Source organism: Trachemys scripta, chromosome 4 (genome assembly GCF_013100865.1).
Source record: "Trachemys scripta elegans isolate TJP31775 chromosome 4, CAS_Tse_1.0, whole genome shotgun sequence".
Taxonomy (NCBI): domain Eukaryota; kingdom Metazoa; phylum Chordata; order Testudines; family Emydidae; genus Trachemys; species Trachemys scripta.
Genome location: NC_048301.1, coordinates 60,849,451 through 60,869,346, shown reverse-complemented (window position 1 = coordinate 60,869,346; position 19,896 = coordinate 60,849,451). Strand labels below are relative to the sequence as shown.

Genomic DNA, 19,896 nt, shown 5'->3' with positions numbered 1-19,896 from the left:
AGCTGTGTCTTTAAAATCTCTAAGGATAGAGATTCCACCACCTCCCTATGTAACCCATTCCAGTGCTTCAGAAGTTACTCCAGAGGTGAGAAGCACGACTGAAGATGAAATGGAGGTGATGCAGCTGCCTTTTTATATTCTCTTCCATATGGCTTATACATCTTTTGTCCAAACACAAGCTCACAGCAAATGGGCATGGAAAAGTACTTGGAGTCCCCTATTCATAGGCATATCCCAGCATGTCCTGCTGACTCATAGATGTAGCCTCTGGCTTCTCTCAAAGAGTTCACTGTATGACCTGCACATTTCCCAGAGTCACTATCCTTGATAGCAACAGAGGGTCCTGTGGCATCTTTGAGACTAACAGAAGTATTGGGAGCATAAGCTTTCGTGGGTAAGAACCTCACTTCTTCAGATGCAAGTATCCTTGATAGCAGCAGCTCACTGATTGGGTTGGCTACTTGGATCACAGCAGCCCCCACAGTAGATTTACCCACTCCAAATTGATTCCCGACTGACCAGTAGCTGTCTGGCATTGCAAGCTTCCAGAGGGCTATCGCCACTCACTTCTCAACTGTGAGGGCTGCTCTCATCTTGGTATTTTGTGCTCCGGGGCAGGGGAAAGCAAGTCACAAAGTTCCATGAAAGTGCCCTTACACATGTGAAAGTTTCGCAGCCACTGGGAATCATCCCAGACCTGCAACACTATGCGGTCCCACCAGTCTGTGCTTGTTTCCCGGGCCCAGAATTGGCGTTCCACAGCAGGAACCTGCCCCATTACAACCATGATGTCCAAATTGCCAGGGCCTGTACTTCGAGAGAAGTCTGTGTCCACGTCCTCATCACTATCGTGATCACGCTTTCACAGAGGGAGGGGCAAATGACGACATGTACCCAAAACCACCCATGACAATGTTTTTGCCCCATTAGGCATTGGGAGCGCAACCCAGAATTCCAATGGGCAGCGGAGACACACACAATGGACTGTATAAAATCGCTTCCTAAAAATCGACTTCTATAAATTCGACCTAATTTTGTGGTGTAGACATACCCGGGGACTTTAATTTCCCAAATATAGACTGGAGGACTACTTGCTAGTAGTAAGAATAGGGCTCCATATCCTGGATGCGGTAGCTGATGGATTCCTTCACCAAGTAGTTGCTGAACCAACAAGAGGGGATGCCATTTTAGATTTGGTTTTGGTGAGTAGTGAGGACCTCATAGAAGAAATGGTTGTAGGGGACAACCTTGGTTCAAGCAATCATGAGTTAATTCAGTTTAAACTAAATGGAAGGATAAACAAAAATAGATCTGTGACTAGGGTTTTTGAATTCAAAAGGGCTAACTTAAAAAAATTAAGGAAATTAGTTAGGGAAGTGGATTGGACTGAAGAAAAGGGAAAAAAACTCATAGGCAGGAGTTGTAGATCAAGCTGGATGTGAGCAAGCATCTCAGGAGAGGTGATGAAGAAAAAGCAGAAAGCCTACAAAGAGTGGAAAATGGTAGGGATCAGCAAGGAAATCTACCTTATTGAGGTCAGAACATGTAGGGAGATAAAGTGAGAAAGACCAAAAGCCATGTACAGTTGGACCTTGCAAAGGGAATTAAAACCAATAGTAAAAATTTCTATAGCCATATAAATAAGAAGAAAACAAAGAAAGAAAAAGTGGGACCACTAAACAAGAGTGGAGGTTAAGGATAATTTAGGCATGGCCCAATATTTAAACAAATTGCCTCAGTCTTTAATGAGGCGCTTAGGGATAATGGTGGGATGACAAATGGGAATGAGAATATGGAGGTAGATATTACCACATCTGAGGTAGAAGCCAAACTTGAACAATTTAATGGGACTAAATCGGGGGGCCCAGATAATCTTCATCCAAGAATATTAAATGAACTGGCACTTGAAATTGCAAACCCATTAGCAAGAATTTTGAATGAATCTGTAAACTCAGGGGTTGTACCGTATGACTAGAGAATTGCTGACAGTTCCTATTTTTCAGAAAGGGAAAAAAAGTGATCCGGGTAACTACAGGCCTGTTAGTTTGACATCTGTAGTATGCAAGGTCTTGGAAAAAATTTTGAAGGAGAAAGAAGTTAAGGACATTGAGGTCAATGGTAATTGGGACAAAATACAACATGGTTTAAAAAAGGTAGATCGTGCCAAACAAACTCGATCTCCTCCTTTGAGAAGGTAACAGATTTTTTTAGACAAAGGAAACGCAGTGGATCTAATTTACCTCGATTTCAGTAAGACATTTGATACGGTTCAACATGGGGAATTGTTGCTAAATTGGAAAAGATGGGGATCAATATGAAAATTGAAAGGTGGATAAAGAACTGGTTAAAGGGGAGACTACAACGGGTCATACTGAAAGGTGAACTGTCAGGCTGGAAGGAGGTTACTAGTGGAGTTCCTCAGGGATCAGTTTTGGGACCAATCTTATTTAATCTTTTTATTACTGACCTTGGCACAAAAAGTGGGAATGTGCTATTAAAGTTTGTGGAAAACACAAAGCTGGGAGGTATTGCCAATACAGAGCGGGACTGGGATATCCTACAGGAAGATCTGGATGACCTTGTACACTGGAGTAATAGTAATAGGATGAAATTTAATAGTGAAAAGTGTAAGGTCATGCATTTAGGGATTAATAAGAATTTTTGTTGTAAGCTGGGGACACATCACTTGGAAGTAATAGAGGAGGAGAAGGACCTCAGAGTATTGGTCACAGGATGACTACGAGCCGCCAATGTGATATAGCTGTGAAAAAAGCTAATGCAGTCTTGGGATGCATCAGGTGAGGTATTTCCAGTAGAGAGAAGGAGGTGTTAGTACCATTATACAAGACACTGTTGAGACCTCATCTGGAATATTGTGTGCGGTTCTGGTCTCCCGTGTTTAAGAAGGATGAATTCAAACTGGAACAGGTACAGAGAAGGGCTACTAGGATGATCCAAGGAATGGAAAACCTGTCTTATGAAAGGAGACTCAAAGAGCTTGGCTTGTTTAGCCTAACCAAAAGAAGGCTAAGGGGAGATATGATTGCTCTCTATAAATATCAGAGGGATAAATACCAGGGAGGGAGAGGAATTATTTAAGCTCTGTACCAATGTGGACACAAGAACAAATGGATATAAACTGGCAATCAAGAAGTTTAGACTTAGACTTGAAATTAGACGAAGATTTCTAACCATCAGAGGAGTGAATTCTGGAATAGCCAAGGGGAGCAGTGGAGGCAAAAGACATATCTGGCTTCAAGACTAAGCTTGATAAATTTATGGAAGGGATGGTATGATGGGATAGCCTAATTCTGGCAATTAATTGATCTTTGACTATTAGCGGTAAATATGCCCAATGGCCTGTGATGGGACACTAGGTAGGGTGGGATCTGAGTTACTACAGAGAATTCTTTCCTGGGTGTCTGGGTGGTGAGTCTTGCCCACATGCTCAGGGTTTAGCTGATCACCATATTTGGGGTCAGGAAAGAATTTTCCTCCAGGGCATATTGGCAGAGGCCCTGGGTTTTTTTTGCCTTCCTCTGCAGCGTGGGACACGGGTCACTTGCTGGAGGATTCTCTGCACCTTGAAGTCTTTAAACCACAAGTTGAGGACTTCAGTAGCTCAGACATAGGTCAGGGGTTTGTTACAGGAGTGGGTGGGTGAGATTCTGTGGCCTGTGTTGTGTAGGAAGTCAGACTAGAAGATCATAATGGTCGCTTCTGACCTTAAAGTCTATGAGGGCTAGATGAGTGGTGTTCTCAATCTTACCACACCATCATTCGCAACAGGAGCCAGATCCGCTGGGGAGGGCAATTGTATACATGCAGAGACAGAATCCCCGGAGGGCCTCTGAACTATATTTAGAGAGCTCACAGGTGACCTTTAGTAACATATGGTAAATTTGAGGAAGAGTAATGCAGTCAAATACTGGACACCAATGACTTCTGATCCTGACAGGTCAGCCAGCTCTTCTCTGTCAGCAAACTAAGGCCATGTCTACACTTACTGGTAGATTGGCACTGCTGCGATTGATGCAGCAGTGTCAATTTAGCAGGTCTAGTGAAGACCTGCTAAATCAATCTCAGAGCGCTCTCCGGTTGACTCCATTACTCCAGCTCTCTGAGAAGAATAAGGTAAGTCGTTGTGAGAGCATCTCCCCATCAACACAGCATGGTGTAGACACAGCAGTACGTGGACCTAGGCTACATCGACTTCAGTTACATTATTCACATAACTGGAGTAGCATAACTTAGATCGACTTACTGCAGTAGTATAGACAAGGCCTATGAAACCTAAGTATGTCTGCACTGTCACAGTTTTTTCGCTAAAAGTTTTTATTGACAATCCAAAAGTGCTAAAAGAAAATCGTTGTTGCATGTTCATACTGTCTTGCTTTGCCATCTTAGTGCATCCACACTTGAGTCAGTAGCATCGACAGTGAGAGCAATGCCACAGTTCAGCTCTCCACCTTCTACCGCTAGCACTTGTGGGAAGGTGGAGTGGATTGCAGGACATCATGGGTATGGGCTCACTGTCCCATGATGCATTGCTTTCCATCCCAGCATTCCATGTGCTTCTGTCTTTGGTTCACAGCATCTTTCAACGTCCTTTGTTTTCTGCTCGTCCCACTATGGATCCCACGCTGCTCTCCCATGCTCTACTGCCAGTAGCACATTGTGAATGGGAGTGCAGTTAATCTTGAAGTTCCAAGTCAACGACAGTCACAGTTGCCTGATGTGCTATCCGACACGATAGGATCAACATTAGATTGTTTTTGGCATTCATGGAGCAGCTGCACACGGTGGACCATCGCTTATGGGCTCGTGAAACAAGCCTAGCTGGGGTGGAAGCTGCTTAGCTGTACAGGGAAATGTCCAGCACACAGAAACACAGCCAGCCTTGTACATTTCTATGCCCCCAACCCATCTCCTCACTTCACAAACCAAAATCACTAACAAGGGAGGGGTCTCTCCTGCTTCTGGCTCTCCTGATTGCGATTGCAGAGACTGGCTAGACACTTCTGGAGTTGAGAACAGCTCCTGACTGGACACACCACCGGGCGACCCCACCGTGGGTGCCACATTGTCCTCTGTCTCCACCTCTTCATTGAGGACTTCATTGTGATTTTTAGGTCCACTTTCCACTGACTCCAGACCTGCCGAAGTATCCATGGGGCTGTTGGCTGTGGATGTGGGGTCGCTGCCAAGGATAGCATCCAACTCCTTATAAAAATGGCAGGTCTGGGGTGCAGTACCGGAGCGAGCTTTCTGATATGCGTGCCTCATCTCCTTGATCTTTGCTCTGCACTGCAGTGTTTCCTGATCATAGCCTTTTTTGCACAAATCTTCCCATAGGTATCGAAATTCTTATGGCTGGAGCGCAGATGGTACGCAGCCTCCTCTCCCCAAATACTGAGCAGATCCAGCAGCTCTAGGTTGGTCCAAGCGGGACAGCATTTGCTGCATGGAGCTGCCATGGTCACCTGGGAAGATGTAATGTGAGCTCTCCCTGCCGAGCAAACAGGAAGTTGAATTTCAACAATTCCCAGGGCTTTAAAGCAGATTGGGTGGAAGGTTGCTTACCTGGTTGCAGGGCAGCAGAGTTGGACCTGCTGACCAGAGCAATCAGGATGGGCATTGTGGGATGCCTTCCAGAGGCCAATTAAGGCGATAAAATCAAGCATAGTATCTCCACTGGCAATTTGTTGACAAAACTTTTGCGTAAAAAGCCCTATGACTCTCGTCAAGGTGGTTTTATTTCATCAGTGAAACTGAGTTTTGTCGCCAAACGTGGCATTGCAGTGTGTACACCTGCCCTGTTTCATCGATGAAAGTTGTCCGCTGAAAAAAAACTTGGCAGCATAGACAAGGCCTAACTCGTAATTACTCCTCAGGGGAAAATATAGTTGCATTATACCAAATGTTAGTACCTAAAGTGAATAAATCGGCTATAGTACTCAAACCACTAAACATTTTTCTAAAATAAGCTTTAATGTGAGAAGATAAAGAAATTTTCAAACAAAAAGTGGACTATGTACTTTAGCACTAGAGTGGACGGTTGAGAGAACATATTTCATTCCAAAATGTTATTTTCAGGTAGTTATTAACATTGCTGAGCACAACTTTTGAGAGGGTGGGGAGTATAAACATTACCTATTAGTTCTTTGAGAGATTGTCCACACAGATGCTCTAGGACGGGTGCCCATGTGCCTGAGATCAGATTGTTTTGAATAGCAATGTCCGTTGTAGCCACAGCTGCAGCCCCAGCCTCTCGCAGCTGCGGTAGCTGAGGGCGTAAGGGGCAGCTGCATTCAACACTCAGTTCCTTCTCATCACCCATGGTGCGAGAAAGTATCAGCAGCATCTGTGGCTTCATGCAACGTAACAGTTTCCATTCACTTGGTGAATTCTTTCCTTATTTACTTTTCTTCATTCTGGCACACTGCTTTCATTTTGGTGAACTCCAAATCTCCCAGCTTTAAGATCTGACATGCAAGCTCACCATGGCCATTCATGAACACTCCAGATGCCTCATCTGCCTGGGAGACATCATCATGGACTGTGGATCTCAAACCCCAATCCACAGGGCGCTTTAGAACTAGCAGGTTCCAACCTGCCACCCAGGGACCTGCTAAGTGTTGTCAGAATAGGAGCTGAACTCAGACAGCCAACCCCAGTGCTGGGAGCAGATTGGCAGAACGCTGGGGGTTCTGATTGGTCCACAGCCCCTATTTAAACCTAGCACAGGAATGGGAAGTTGTCCATACAACTGGAATCCACCTTGCTCTGGACTGTGTGCCTTGTGCTTCCTGTTCCTACTCCCCTGGCTTCACTTCCTCATATTCCAATGTGGTCTGACTCTGGTTATCAATCCATAGTTCTGCTCTCAAGTTGGTCTCCTGCTTTTTATCTTCGAATAACCTGACCCCGCCTGCTTCCTGACACTTGACTCTTGGTTTGCCCTCTGGGCTATCTTGGACTCTGACCTTCTGGTATCTGACACAGCCTGGCTCCCAATTCCTGTTTTGATCACTAGGTCATACCATCCACATCTTGGTCTTGACAGAGGGGCACATTCCAGATCACAGCTCCATATGCCACTTCTTGAAAGGTCCTTTTAGAAAAGAACACAAAGATGAGGCTGAAATTGTTCTTGAAGGAGAAATCCATACAACCTCAGCTCACAGCCACCAAGAAGCCCAGGAAAGACACTCGGCACCGGCTACCTGCACTACTACCTACACCTCTCATGCAGTACCCTTGCATAGATCTCACTCGGCTACCATGTCTGTGCCATGAGAGGGAGGGCGGGAGAAAGTAAGTAAGAACTGCTCTGGTCAGGACTTCAGATCCAGATCACTCTCACCAACTCTGAGTAAGACACAGCTCCTTGGGTGTCCTTTCCGAGAGCTCGCAGTCTAAACATTCTCCCTAGCGTCTCAGCACCTAAGGGTAACTCGACACTGACAGCTTCTTCATACTGGAAGGACTGCACTGCCTCCAGCACTGTGTCAGCACAGAATGTTCCGGTGCCAACCCCAGCATCAAAGACCTATGGAGACTATCACCTAGCCTCTGGTACCAAATCACTTCCTCAGCATCCATCCCTACTCCAGTACCAGATCTCAGCTACAAAACCATTTATAGTACCAGCAGACCTATCAATCAGTCCAATACCCAAGTCTCTTTCTCTATATCATTGTACAGAGGTGATCCTTAACCAGCTCTCTCCTTTGGCTTCAGTCCATCCCACACTGTGCAGACCCCATATCCTGGGCAGGACTGCTCCTCAGCTGGAGGAAACTTACTCCTAGATGTCCTCCACTCCTGAATGCACTGGCAGGGATCTCCCTTCGCCAGACTCCAATCTTCACACTGGGTGACCCAATGGGGGATTAGCAGGGAGATGAGAGAGGTCTAGAAAAACAGGCAGACCCTAACACGTACCCTCCTTAGTACCTGTGTGCCCACTTCCACAGTTTCGCTACCAACAGAACAGTATTGGTCTCGCTGGAATATAAAAACTCTTATGTCAGAAAAGCTACTCCTACAGTTTCTTAACTGACATCCCCTTCTCCGAGGAGACAGCTACAACCTCCTCCATCTGCTCTGCTTCCCCAACCTTAGCAGGTACAGGAACAGTACATCAGTGTGGATTACCAACCTGCCCTAGTCCAGGAGCCACTTTCTCTTCTCCCGATGAGGCCATAAATCCACCTTCTTCAACATCTCAGGATGAGTTTAAGATTTTTCATGATCTCCTCAAGAGGACTGCTGAGACTCTGGACATTCCTCCTGAAGTTATTCAGGACAAACAACATAAATTGTTGGCGATTATCCATGCTGCAACACTGGGCAGAATAGCAATGCCCATAAATAGGGGCCTTCTTCAGCCTGCTAAAGTGACCTGGCATACTCCCACCTCCATCCTACCAATCTCAAAGAAAGCAGATAGGAAAATATTAGGTCCCTGCAAAGGAATTTGAGTATTTCTTCCAACAGCTGATTGATGGCCCAAGAGAAGGCTAAGCAGCAAGAGAGGCTGCTAAGAAAACGCATCAAGAAAGAGACAAAGACTGGACTTTCAGCTACAAGGTGTATTTCTCCACCAGTCTCCAAAGGATGGTGGCAAGTCACCAAGCCTTGCTCTCAAAGTATGCTTTTCTCCTTTGGGGCAGGCTGTTGTCATGGATAATCTGCCACAGGAACAGCAGAGAGAGAAGACCCTGATGACAGAGGGCTAACTGACCAAGAATCCCCCTGCAGGCCATGCTGAATGCCTCTGACCCAGCAGCAAGCACAATGACATCTGTCATCACCATGAGATGTGCTTCCTGTCTCTAGGCATCTGGAATCCCCTGGAGGCCAGATTACCTGTGCGGATCTTGTATTCGAGGCTACTGATATCTTTACCAGTTCTACAGATGTGAGACTATGTAGCACTAAAGCAATTCTGGATCATTGGAACTTTACGTACCTACATCTCAGGGCAGATCTACACTACAGCTTAAAATCTAAGTTGCATCACTCAGGGGTGTGAAAAAGATACTCCCCCCAACGAGCAACCCAAGTTACAGCCACCTAAGTGCTGTCTACACTGATGGCACATCAGCGAGAGAGACTCTCCTGCCGACATAGCTTCCGCCTCTCCCGTCGGCATACAGTGTCTTCACCAGATGCGCTAAAGCGGCTCAGCTGCATTGGTGCATCTGCGCCGATTTAGAGCTTCTAATGTAGACCTGCCCCTCAGAGGAGCCTACTACAAGTGTAAAAGCACTTGTTTGAATCCACATGAAAGAGACCAGTTCCACGTACACTATCGCAGTAGTCTTCCATCCACCATGCTGCACCTCCTCCCAGGATACAGCTTCTACGCAAGTGTTGAGAGCCCAGCAGGACAGCCTATCAATTTAAGAAATGTCAGTGATGGAGAATCTACCAGGACCCTTGGTAAATTGTTCTAGTAGTTAATTACTCTCACTTAAAAATTTACATCTTATTTCCACTCTGTATTTGTCTAGCTTCAACTTCCAGCCATTGGATCACGTTATACTTTTCTCTGCTAGATTGAAGACCCCTTTATTAAATCGGTTTCCTCTGTAGGTACTTATAGACTGATCAAGTCATCCCTTAACCTTCTCTTTGTTAAACTAAAATAGTCATAGATTTCCTTGAATTAATCTATCTATAAGGCATGTTTTCTAATCCTTCAATCAATCAATCTCAGGGCTCTTCGCTGAACCCTCCCCAATTTATCAACATCCTTGAATTTTGAGCACCAGAACTGGACACAGTATTCCAACAATAGTCACACCCGTGCCAAATACACGAGTAAAATAACATCTTTACTCCTACTCGGGATTCCCATTTATGCCTCCAAAGGATCGCATTTGCTCTTTTGGCTACAGTGTCACACTGGGAGATGCTACCAAGGCTTACAAGCACGAACAACTTGACCAATGGACTGAACATTACAAAGACCTCTATTCAAAGGATGCCATTATCTGTGATACTGCCTTAGCTGCTATTCCCCATCTTCCTACGATGCAGGAGCTGGACCAGACACTAACTCTTGAAGATGTAGAGAAAGCTATCAAAGATTGCACATGGGAAAGCAGCAGACAAAGATCAGATACCTCTCCAGCTCCTAAAGGCAGAGGAAAGGAAGCTTGTGAGTGACAACTATGCACTTTTCTGCACCTGTTGGGAAGGAAGCCACATACCCCAGGATCTGAAAAATGCGAAGATAATTACTGTATATAAAAATAAAGGGGACAGAGCAGACTGCAACAACTATCAAGTGATATTTGTTCAGTTGTGGTCAACTTAAAAGATGCTTAAAAGAGTCTTGCTGAAAAGACTAAGTCCTTGCTGAGAGAGTCTACCGAGAGCCAGAGTGGGTTCAGATCTAGACACTCCATGACTGACATGTCCTTCATATTGCACTTGTTGCAAGAAAAAAAAAAGCCGTGAACAGGCATCTCTCTACATAGCATTCATTGACCTACAAAAGGCCTTCAATACGGTTAGCAGGAACGGCATCTATAGGATTCTGTTGAAAATTGGATGTCCACAAAAGATCCTCTCCCTATTCAAGGAGGTCCACGAGGGAATGAAGACAACCATACAGTATGAAAATGAAACAGTTTAGTATGGATATTGGTATGAAGCAAGGCTGCATCAAAGCCACCAGCTTTGGCATCTTCTTCTCTATTCTTCTTAAGTAAGCCTTTGGAAATGATCAATCTGGCATACTAATTGAATCAAGGATGGAGAGTAGCTTGTTTAACATCAGACGGTTCAAGAGCAGAAGGCATGTCACCCAGCTCATTATTCAGGATTGTTTTTCCACAGATGATGCTGTATTTGTCTCTAATTCACCTGATGAACTGCAGGTCATGATGAACATGTTCTCTGATGCATGCACCAAGTTTGGCATGGTAATCAGTATCAATAAACAGTTAGGTCACAAGATACCAACTTTCCACCTAAAATTGATGTCAGTGAAGCTCTGGATAATATGGATCTCTTCTGCTATCTCGGCTCAATTCTTACCAGCTCACATAACCTTGATAGAGAACTTGATACTAGAATCAAATCTTTTGTCACTTTTGGCAAACTTACATCACGTGTTTGGAGCAACAAGTTGCTAATCCTGAACACAAAGGTGTCCGTGTATCAGGCTTGTGTCCTTTGTACCCTCCTTTAGGATTGTGAAAGCTGGGTTACATACTCCAAGTAGGAGCAAAGATTGAACCGTTTCCACTTCCGCTGTCTTAGAAAAATCCTTGGCGTTACTTAGGACCAATGGATCACCAACGATGAGATCCTTGAGAGAATCAGCCTACAGTCTATGCAGACTATGCTGGATGTTCACAGGCTTTGCTGGTTGGGACACATGGAACGCAGGCCGAAGGCTGTGCTCTTAAGAACTGCCTGCAACGCATAGGAAGGCCAAAGTGCCAATACAGCAACAAGGTCAAGCCAGGTCTCAAGAAATTCAGCATTCCCACTGGGAAAATCCTGCTCAGTTTGAAGTCAGATTAAGGCTAGTACAATCACTGTGGAGTGCCATCACAGAGCCCAGGCTGAGGCCTGCAGGCAAGCCAGGAAGCAGAGTATGCTTCAACCTCCATCTGGCAAGTGGACCTGTAGCAACTGGAAGGTTTGCTGCTTGCGCATTGGGCTCTTTTCCCATACCAAACACCACTTGTGGTCTTTGTTGCGTTTTCTTTAATCTGTCAAGATGTTGGCTGGAGCACTGGGAGCTAGTGTTCAGCTGATTATCCACCAAGACCCCCAAAATCTTTCAGATCGCAGCTTCCCAGGATAGCATCCCCCATCCTGTGAGGCCTACATTATTGGTTCCTAGATGAAAGCATTTATATTTAGTGATGTTAAAATACATTGTTTGCACTCAATTTACCAAGCAATCCAGGTCACTCTGAACCAGTGACCTGCCCTCTTCATTATTTACCACATCCCCCAATTTTTGGGTCATCTGCAAACTTTATCAGTGATTTTATGTTTTCTTCCAAGTCATGGATGAAAATATTAAATAGTGTCTGTCAATGCCTCTGGGACCCCACTGGAAATAGATCCATGATGGAAGGCCTCAACATGTCTTTACACACATAACTGGACATATGAATTTGCATACTTTGGGGAGACGGGCATATAAAGAGAAAGGATTAGGAAACGTATGGTCTATTTCTTGACGTGTATGATCAGTGATCCATTGTTGTACACTGTAACCATCTTATCATTTCCACTTTACATATGCTATTCATCGAACACTTAGTTTGTCTTCTCTTATTGCCAGTTCTTTCTTCAGGGAACCAGCACCCCCGATTTTTACCTACATAAGCAAAACATATTTTTTATCTACCCCCCCACCCATGCCCAAATATTGCCTTGATGAAAACTTCCAGAAGTCTTGTGACCCTGCAAGATTCCACTTAGCATTTTAAAAGTGCATTTAGTTAAAATTCAGCAGGAAGACAAAAGCACAGATGTATTTTAAAGTGTTCAACAGTGACCAATAGGTATATACCTACCTAAAAGTGACAAGACAAACTATTATAAATAGCACACTTAGCAGATGATCCAGACACACTGAATTTTCCCAATGGATTTAGTGAGATAGAGTCAGTTTCTGCAGATTTGTTTTCTTCAGAAAAGATTCCTCGATGAGAAGTCTCTAGACCAATTTAGAAAATGTCAGGAAAAAAAAAAAAAACATGCTATCAAAACAAGAGTGTGTCCACCTAGTTTTATGATAGCTCTCTTCAGACAAGGGCCTGTGTGTATGGAGGGCAAGCCAGGAGACAAGCCAGATAAAACTGAAGGAAGTTTAAGTGATGTGGGATCCATTTCTTTAAATAGCTTCTCTGACCTCAGTTTCATGTTTCAGCATTTCTGACAAATAATGAGGTGGGAGAAGAGCAGTTCAGGTTTCTGTGGAATGAACAGAGGTAAGTTTGGGTCTGCAGTGAGGGACAACAGAAAGGCATAAATCATAGTGCCTATCCTTCCCAGTGGCTCTACTTCACTCAACAGCATCATGGAGCCCACACTTGATTTTCTTGTACTCAGAAGTAGAGAGCTGCTCAGAAAACAACTGTCCATTTTCCCATTAATAACAGCAGCACTTTTCAGTAAATTTTTTATAATGTTGGTGTTTTTTAATCATTTCAAGTCGTGTTATGGACAAAAATGCATAGGAACATGGGAAAAAACAGGTTCCAAGCATGTGGAGACCGGAGTGCCTCATATCAGGGATTAAACATGATCAACCTTATTAAACCAACCAACCAAGTTTATTTATAGAAGTCTGTACATTTGTAATGAACTCAGCTAGGACACCAATGAAACAAAAACAAATAAACCCATCCCTTCCCAATGAGCGGGAGGTGTCACTCACCTTTACATGCACTTAAAAAAGCAAAAATAAGATTACATCTTCATACACAATTAGTTCTGTAACTATTCAAGAAATGGAGTCCCTTGATGCATTATTCTCAACGCAGAGTGATTTGCATACAGTAACTCCTGGGCTATTGCCTCTGTTCGACAGTATTTCCGCAGAAACCATTGAGACTTCCAGAAGGCGGCAAGTGGTAGCTGATAACTGGGGATGCTCAGGACATAACCACTTTACAAGTTCTGCACGCTAAATTCATTGTGTGAACCTGTCTTTTTAATTTGATAAACTCCATTAATTAATGTGGGAAAACAAAGCAGATGTACTATTTACAACACTATCAAGGTCTCATCACTGTTTATTATAAAGCCTGTTTCTTAGTTTGTAACTCGGTTGTAGACGTTTACTCTGGGATGAAAAGCATGTAAAAAGAATTTAGGAGTAAAAAGTTTCTCTGTAGTCATTGTAACCCACAATAGTTTTTAGTAATTTTTGTAGGCAATTCAAGTTTTGCCTTGCACAATTTTGCAGTTATTCTTTAGTAAATCTTCAGAAATTTTGATAGTTGGGAAACTGTCTACTGCAAATAAAGTTTTTTTTATTACATATATGTAACATCATTGTAGTTGCTGCGAAACCAAAATGATACCAAATGTATATCTATCCAGTGGATCATGATGTCTCCTATGAAGCGATAATGGCAGATTCCATAAATCCACTTTTTAAAAAAATGTCAAAAGGACATATGTAAATGAGAGCCCACAACAGCTCCAGAGAAGTTGCTACAGACAGACAATCAAGGGAAAAGTCTATGATTACATATTTACACAACAGTCCATAAAGGAGTTCCAAAGCTATGGACTATCTAGTAAATAAGCTATTAAAAAGTCCACAATTTGTTTACACAGCAAATATGAGCTGCTTCAGAGGTGGAATTTTTTTATACACAGTTCATTATATCAATTTTCACACAATTACATGACATTTCTTTAAAACTACTGTTAAAAAATTAACAAAAGGAAATTAAAATAAGAGCTAGATTAAAGTTTCATTAAGGATCCAACAAGCAAGTCACCAAGAGTCAGACTCAGGTTTAGATATCACCACTATATGGGCTCTTAGAAAAATCATGCTACAACACTCCATGAGGAGGTGTCAGGATCTTCCGTTCCTTCAAGCCTCAATTTAGAAGAGCATCCTTATTTGTTCAGCACTTAAGCTCATGCTTTGGTACTTAACTCAATCAGGGCCTCTGAATTGTCAGACCTCTAATGCTTTTTTAATTTAGTTCTTAGTTCAGTATATTCAGTTGTATTTGTTTTGAAAAGCTCTTTGTTAAATGCCACTTATATTTACACTTGGATTTTTACACCTGAGTGATTATCAAGCAGTCATCTTGTTTCTAGTCAAACATTCCATAAAGCCATACAATCCTTGTGCTAGTGTTTTACTGCACCTGTACCAGTTATATATAGAAAATATGTATCAGCAACTGCCCTCATACATTTTCAGTACAGTTTCTACCTTGTCCTTCCCCTTCCACACAATATGAACTGATATTTTTTTAAAGCCAAGTTTAGAATTGTTCACAAAGCAAAAAAACCAAAAACCACAAACAGGTTGAAGCCCAGTAAAGACAAGGTGACATGAGAAAGATGGGACGTTGAATGATTAGTTGGATTTGTAGAAGAAATATAGGAGCCTACCTAATGAGTGCCCAGGGGCATCCCAGAAGGATCTACTTCATTCAGTTACAGCAAGAGACTCAGGCTACACTACAAATCTACAGAGGACGAGTCTCATACAAGAGCTGTTTGTGGAACTCTCAACAAGTATGTGTGAGTAAAAAGGGGAACGTGAAGGTACACAGCTATATAAGCCAGGCCTGTTTATTAAGAATCACATTTAATGAGTTTCTTTCTTTCAATTTCAGATGCTCAAATACAGCTGGTAGAAATTCAAAACAGCCCTAAAGAAATGTGACAGACTGATACAAATAGTACTGCAGCATAAAAAAATGATAAAAAACACCTGAAAAAAAGTCACGTAACACCCTCCCCCCCAAAAATTTACACTTTGAACCTAAGCCAGTTTTTGAAGTTTCCCTTCTCCAGAGCTAGGAGGAGGAAGAAGAGATGGAAGAAAGTGCAGATGACCTTCAAGCCACAAAGGTCTTGTGCCAATGTTTACTCGCCATGCCTGTGGTGGTACGTAAGGAGAGATCACCAAGTGCCGATGCTGCCACCACCAAAGAGATTCCTACCGAAATCCCAACTTGAGGCTAATACTGAACACTTAGAGTAGACCAACGAGCTGCATCAATTTAAAAAAAAAAAAAATTAAACTAAAAGAAGTGGGAGAACCCCAAATAGCACAGATCCACATTTGTGAAAGGGCAAGAAGGGAGGTCTATACAGTAAATAGTCAAATGGTTTATGTTACAGATGACTGGCAGTTTTAAAGAGTCTCTTCCCAGCTCCATTGCTGCTCCAACCCAGAAGGGAAACTGAAAAGGGAGGAAGAAGAGAAGTTGGGACATCATCATGGAGCATGCAGGATCGGAAGCAGCGGAGTGGGTATGCTCAAATAAGCCCCCGCCTTTTCTTGTAGTCTTCCAGGTTCAATGATCGCCGAGGGGCACCATCTTTTGCTGGTGGAGCTTTGGAGGTGATGGCAAGCGTCTTAGACTCTGTGGGGAAATAACAGAAAGTCAGTGCTAGAAGTCATGGAAGTGGAAGTTCTTTTGCTTGATGGTAACGGTAGGAGAGAAGAGATTTCAGCCTTCCCTGCAAAAAAATAAACGAAGCTTCTTTGTGACAACTTCACCTTGGAAATATGTTTAGCTTCTCTGCTAAACATAAATTAATAGTACATTGAACTAAGGGCATTTCCAATTATGTGACAAACACGTTCAATTTTGACTTTGCACCTCTTAAACCTGCTCTCTGCCACCAACGCTTCCATCTCCGGAAGAAACTACTCTGAAGTTACTAATGTTGCAATGCAGCATGTGAGACAGCAGTGTTCTGACAATGAAGGACATTTGTTACATGAGCATAGCAGAGACACAGGACACACCTCACAGGGGGGTGAAACCAGTCAAGTTTTCTATGCAACATTTCTTTACTTCCATAATAAAAAGCTTTGTCCAAGCCAGGTTTTTTCACATTGAGTAGTGCAGCCTCCCTGACTCCCATCTCATTCTCCTTCAATCCATCCAACACACTAATGTCAAGATGCAACTTCAAAGAATCTATCTGCTCTGAACACATACAGTCACTCTCAGATCCCGATACTGGTTCTCTCTCAGAAGTAAAAGCCACATTTTGCAAAATCCCAACTCGTCACCCATTCTTACATTAGATTTAAGCTCCCTGCCATAGCATACACTGCGTTGTCCACCTTTTGGCTCTTCTCTTTGGATTTGCCTCCCTTGCTCACTTCATTCCTCCAAAGCCCTTTGCTCCCACTACCCACTTGTGTGTCCTTCAACTTTTGTCTTTCTGACTTCTTCCACACTGATCTTTATGCTACAAGGCCCTTCTTGGCCTGTTCTGCTACAACTTAATGTTCTCCTTCATTTCCCTCCTGAAACTACTACTTGGGAACATAGGAACTTCCATATTGGATCAGTCCCATGGTCCTCTTCAGAGAGCCCTGCTAGCTCTAGTCCTCCCAGCAACCTGATGCAAGTTAATCATCATTCACACTATGTTACACCCCCACCCACTCCCTACATTTATAAAGTTGTCTGTTTAGATTGCAAGCTCTTTGGGACAGGGGCCTTGTCTTCCTATGTGTCTCAAGCCCATTGCTGGCACTGCTTAAACAAACCCCACCATCAAAAAGACTATGTAGAGAGGTACCCACAAGTTCACCGCTACAATTAACATCTTATCTCCTTACCTCATTAGGCTACTGTCCTGGTGCCCCAAGCGTTTTACTAGCAACATGCATCTCAAAGCATAGTCACAGATGTTCCTGTGGTACAGCACCTTCTCCTAAAGGTACTTGCCAAGGCCTAACAAAGCCTGTAAGTTCCATTCCCAAATCCGCTGCTGATCCAGACAGCAGTTGATTCCCAAATAAAACTGGCAGCCCTGGTCCATATACTTCTGTAATCTAGCAGAACCATAAAATCACCTCCCTGCACATACATAAGAGACACCCACCTGAGCTGGGAACCTGGAGATCAATCTTTACATCAAAGTCATGCACTTTGAACAGGTCCTCTGAGAGGTCACTAGCTGATTTCGAATTCACGTCTTTGTCCTTCCCCTGACCCTGAAATTTAAACAAAGATTCAGCAGAAGCAGCAGCAGCACAAATCTGACAAAGCAGAGTCAAAGCCAGAGATGAGAAAGTTTTATTAGCCAACAACATGTTCAGTCTGTTCTTCTGTTGTAACAGAGGCTACACATTTATCCTAATTATGAACTTAATTGTAAAAAGTGAGTGAAAATTCACAAAATATCACAATAACCTAGAACAACAAACAGATAAAAAGAGGTCCAAAATGGAGACGAAGACTGAATTAGTCCAACCTAAAAGGCCTGCTGATATAACTCAAGGCCAGTGTTGAGATCATGCCAGGTAAACAAGAGAAGTATGGAACTGGAAATCAATTAACCAAAATGGGTATGTAGAAAATTAGGCCTAATCGGTGAACAAAATAATGAGGGAATGGGGTACTGCCCCACCACTCCCTTTTGGGGGTCTTTAAAAGACTATGGGGGAAAACAATTGAAGGACAAATATGGACACTGGCTAAAAGACTGGCGAACAGGAAAAAGTGAGCTTCACCATCGGGGCTGCCATTCTCACAATCTCTCAGACCTTGCGATCCACCGTGAAACCATTAGGCCTCCATCATCCTAATCCTGAAAATATGTCCTAACCAGACTGGGGGCCGGAGGTGGGGGGTGCAAAAGGGACCCAAATGACATTGCCATCTCCACCTGAATCCTGACCACCACTTGGGTAAAAGACAGTCTTCCCTGTCCCCTTGTGTCCCCTTTCCCTCCCCCACTTAATTTTCTTCTCTTTTCTATCCCTCTCCTTTTTCCTTCTGTCTAATAAAAGCCTGGCTTAGCTGGCTAAGACTGTGTATTTCACAACACTGCTGTAACCAAAAGGTAAATAAAAGCAGCTCAACTAACTTCTTTTCTTTCCTCCAAAAGGACAGCTATTACCACCTTTAATGTCATGTAATACCCTGCTAATTAGAGGGTTTGGAGAGGTTTCTTTTTGAAAATGCTTTCCAGCAAAAGGGTACAAGGAAAACAAGGTTTTCATGTTAGCATTTGAAATGTAAACTATTAAGTTTTCTTTTTCCCTCCCCCGTTCTGTATTTTTAATAAAAGGTTAAATTTAATGGTGTTTGCGCCATGGTACTAAGCAGCCTGAGGTCTCTGTACCTCAAACCTTGTGTAACACTGTTTAATACTGGACAGTAACAGGGTCACGTTAACACCTTTAATTCTTTGGGCCTATACATTCCATCTCAATTAATACAACACTTCTCTATAGCCATGATTCCAAGGCCCTATGATAATACAAATAAATAGTAATGGTACCTTAAAATTACACTGCAGGATTCTAAATAAAAAGCTGGAGGAACACAGCAGAGGAGGGATGCAGTACTTGCCTTGCCCATGTCCTTTGGAGCGTCCGGTAAAGCACCAGATCCATATTTTGCATTTAGTTGGGCGAGGATGGCAGCTTGGACAGCAGGATCCCTGGACTACGAGCAAGAGAGACAGTGAGCAACTGTATTTCTTTGGCGAGATCTGCCCTGACATTAAAACTCAAAACACTCAGATTCAAAGAGCTTAAGGCCCAAATGGGCCATTAGATCATTTTGTCTGACTTTCTCTATATCACACAGTTACCCCTGTACTGAACCCAATAACTTGTGTTTGGTGAAAGCATAACTTCCAGGAAAGCATCCAGTCTTGATTTGAAGACATCAGGAGGGGGAGAATCCACCATTTCCCTTGGTGATTTGTTCCAATGATTAATGACCCTTTTACTGCTAAAAAAACCCCAAAAACCCTGTGCTTAATTTCCAACTTGAATTTTTCTGGCTTTAGCTTCCAGCTATTGGATCTTGTCATACTTTTCATTTCTACATTAAAGAGCCCTTCAGTATGGGGTATTTTCTCCCCATAAAAGGTACTTGTACACTGGAATCAACTCACCTCAATCTTTTTTGATAAGCTTAAGTCTCTTACTGTAAAGTTTCAGAGTAGCAGCCATGTTAGTCTGTATCCTCAAAAAGAACAGGAGTACTTGTGGCACCTTAGAGACTAACAAATTTATTAGAGCATAAGCTTTCGTGGGCTACAGCCCACTTCTTCGGATGCATATAGAATGGAACATAAATTGAGGAGATATATTTACACACATACAGAGAGCATGAACAGGTGGGAGTTGTCTTACCAACTCTGAGAGGCCAATTAATTAAGAGAAAA

The 19,896-nt window shown here is 43.1% G+C and overlaps 1 protein-coding gene across 2 annotated transcripts in view; it reads right to left on the bottom strand.

Annotated features, from left to right (window-relative positions):
• Window positions 1-13,300: 13,300 nt before the first annotated feature.
• Window positions 13,301-19,896, bottom strand: part of RTF1 (RTF1 homolog, Paf1/RNA polymerase II complex component) — a 44,856-nt gene continuing 38,260 nt past the window's right edge. For both annotated transcript variants that reach the window (XM_034769112.1, XM_034769113.1), the window contains exons 16-18: window positions 19,071-19,166; window positions 17,596-17,707; window positions 13,301-16,112 (exon numbers count right to left, since the gene is read on the bottom strand). In XM_034769112.1, the coding sequence (XP_034625003.1) occupies window positions 16,006-16,112; window positions 17,596-17,707; window positions 19,071-19,166 (315 nt within the window). In that variant the 3' untranslated portion in view covers window positions 13,301-16,005. The remainder of the gene's footprint in view (window positions 16,113-17,595; window positions 17,708-19,070; window positions 19,167-19,896) is intronic.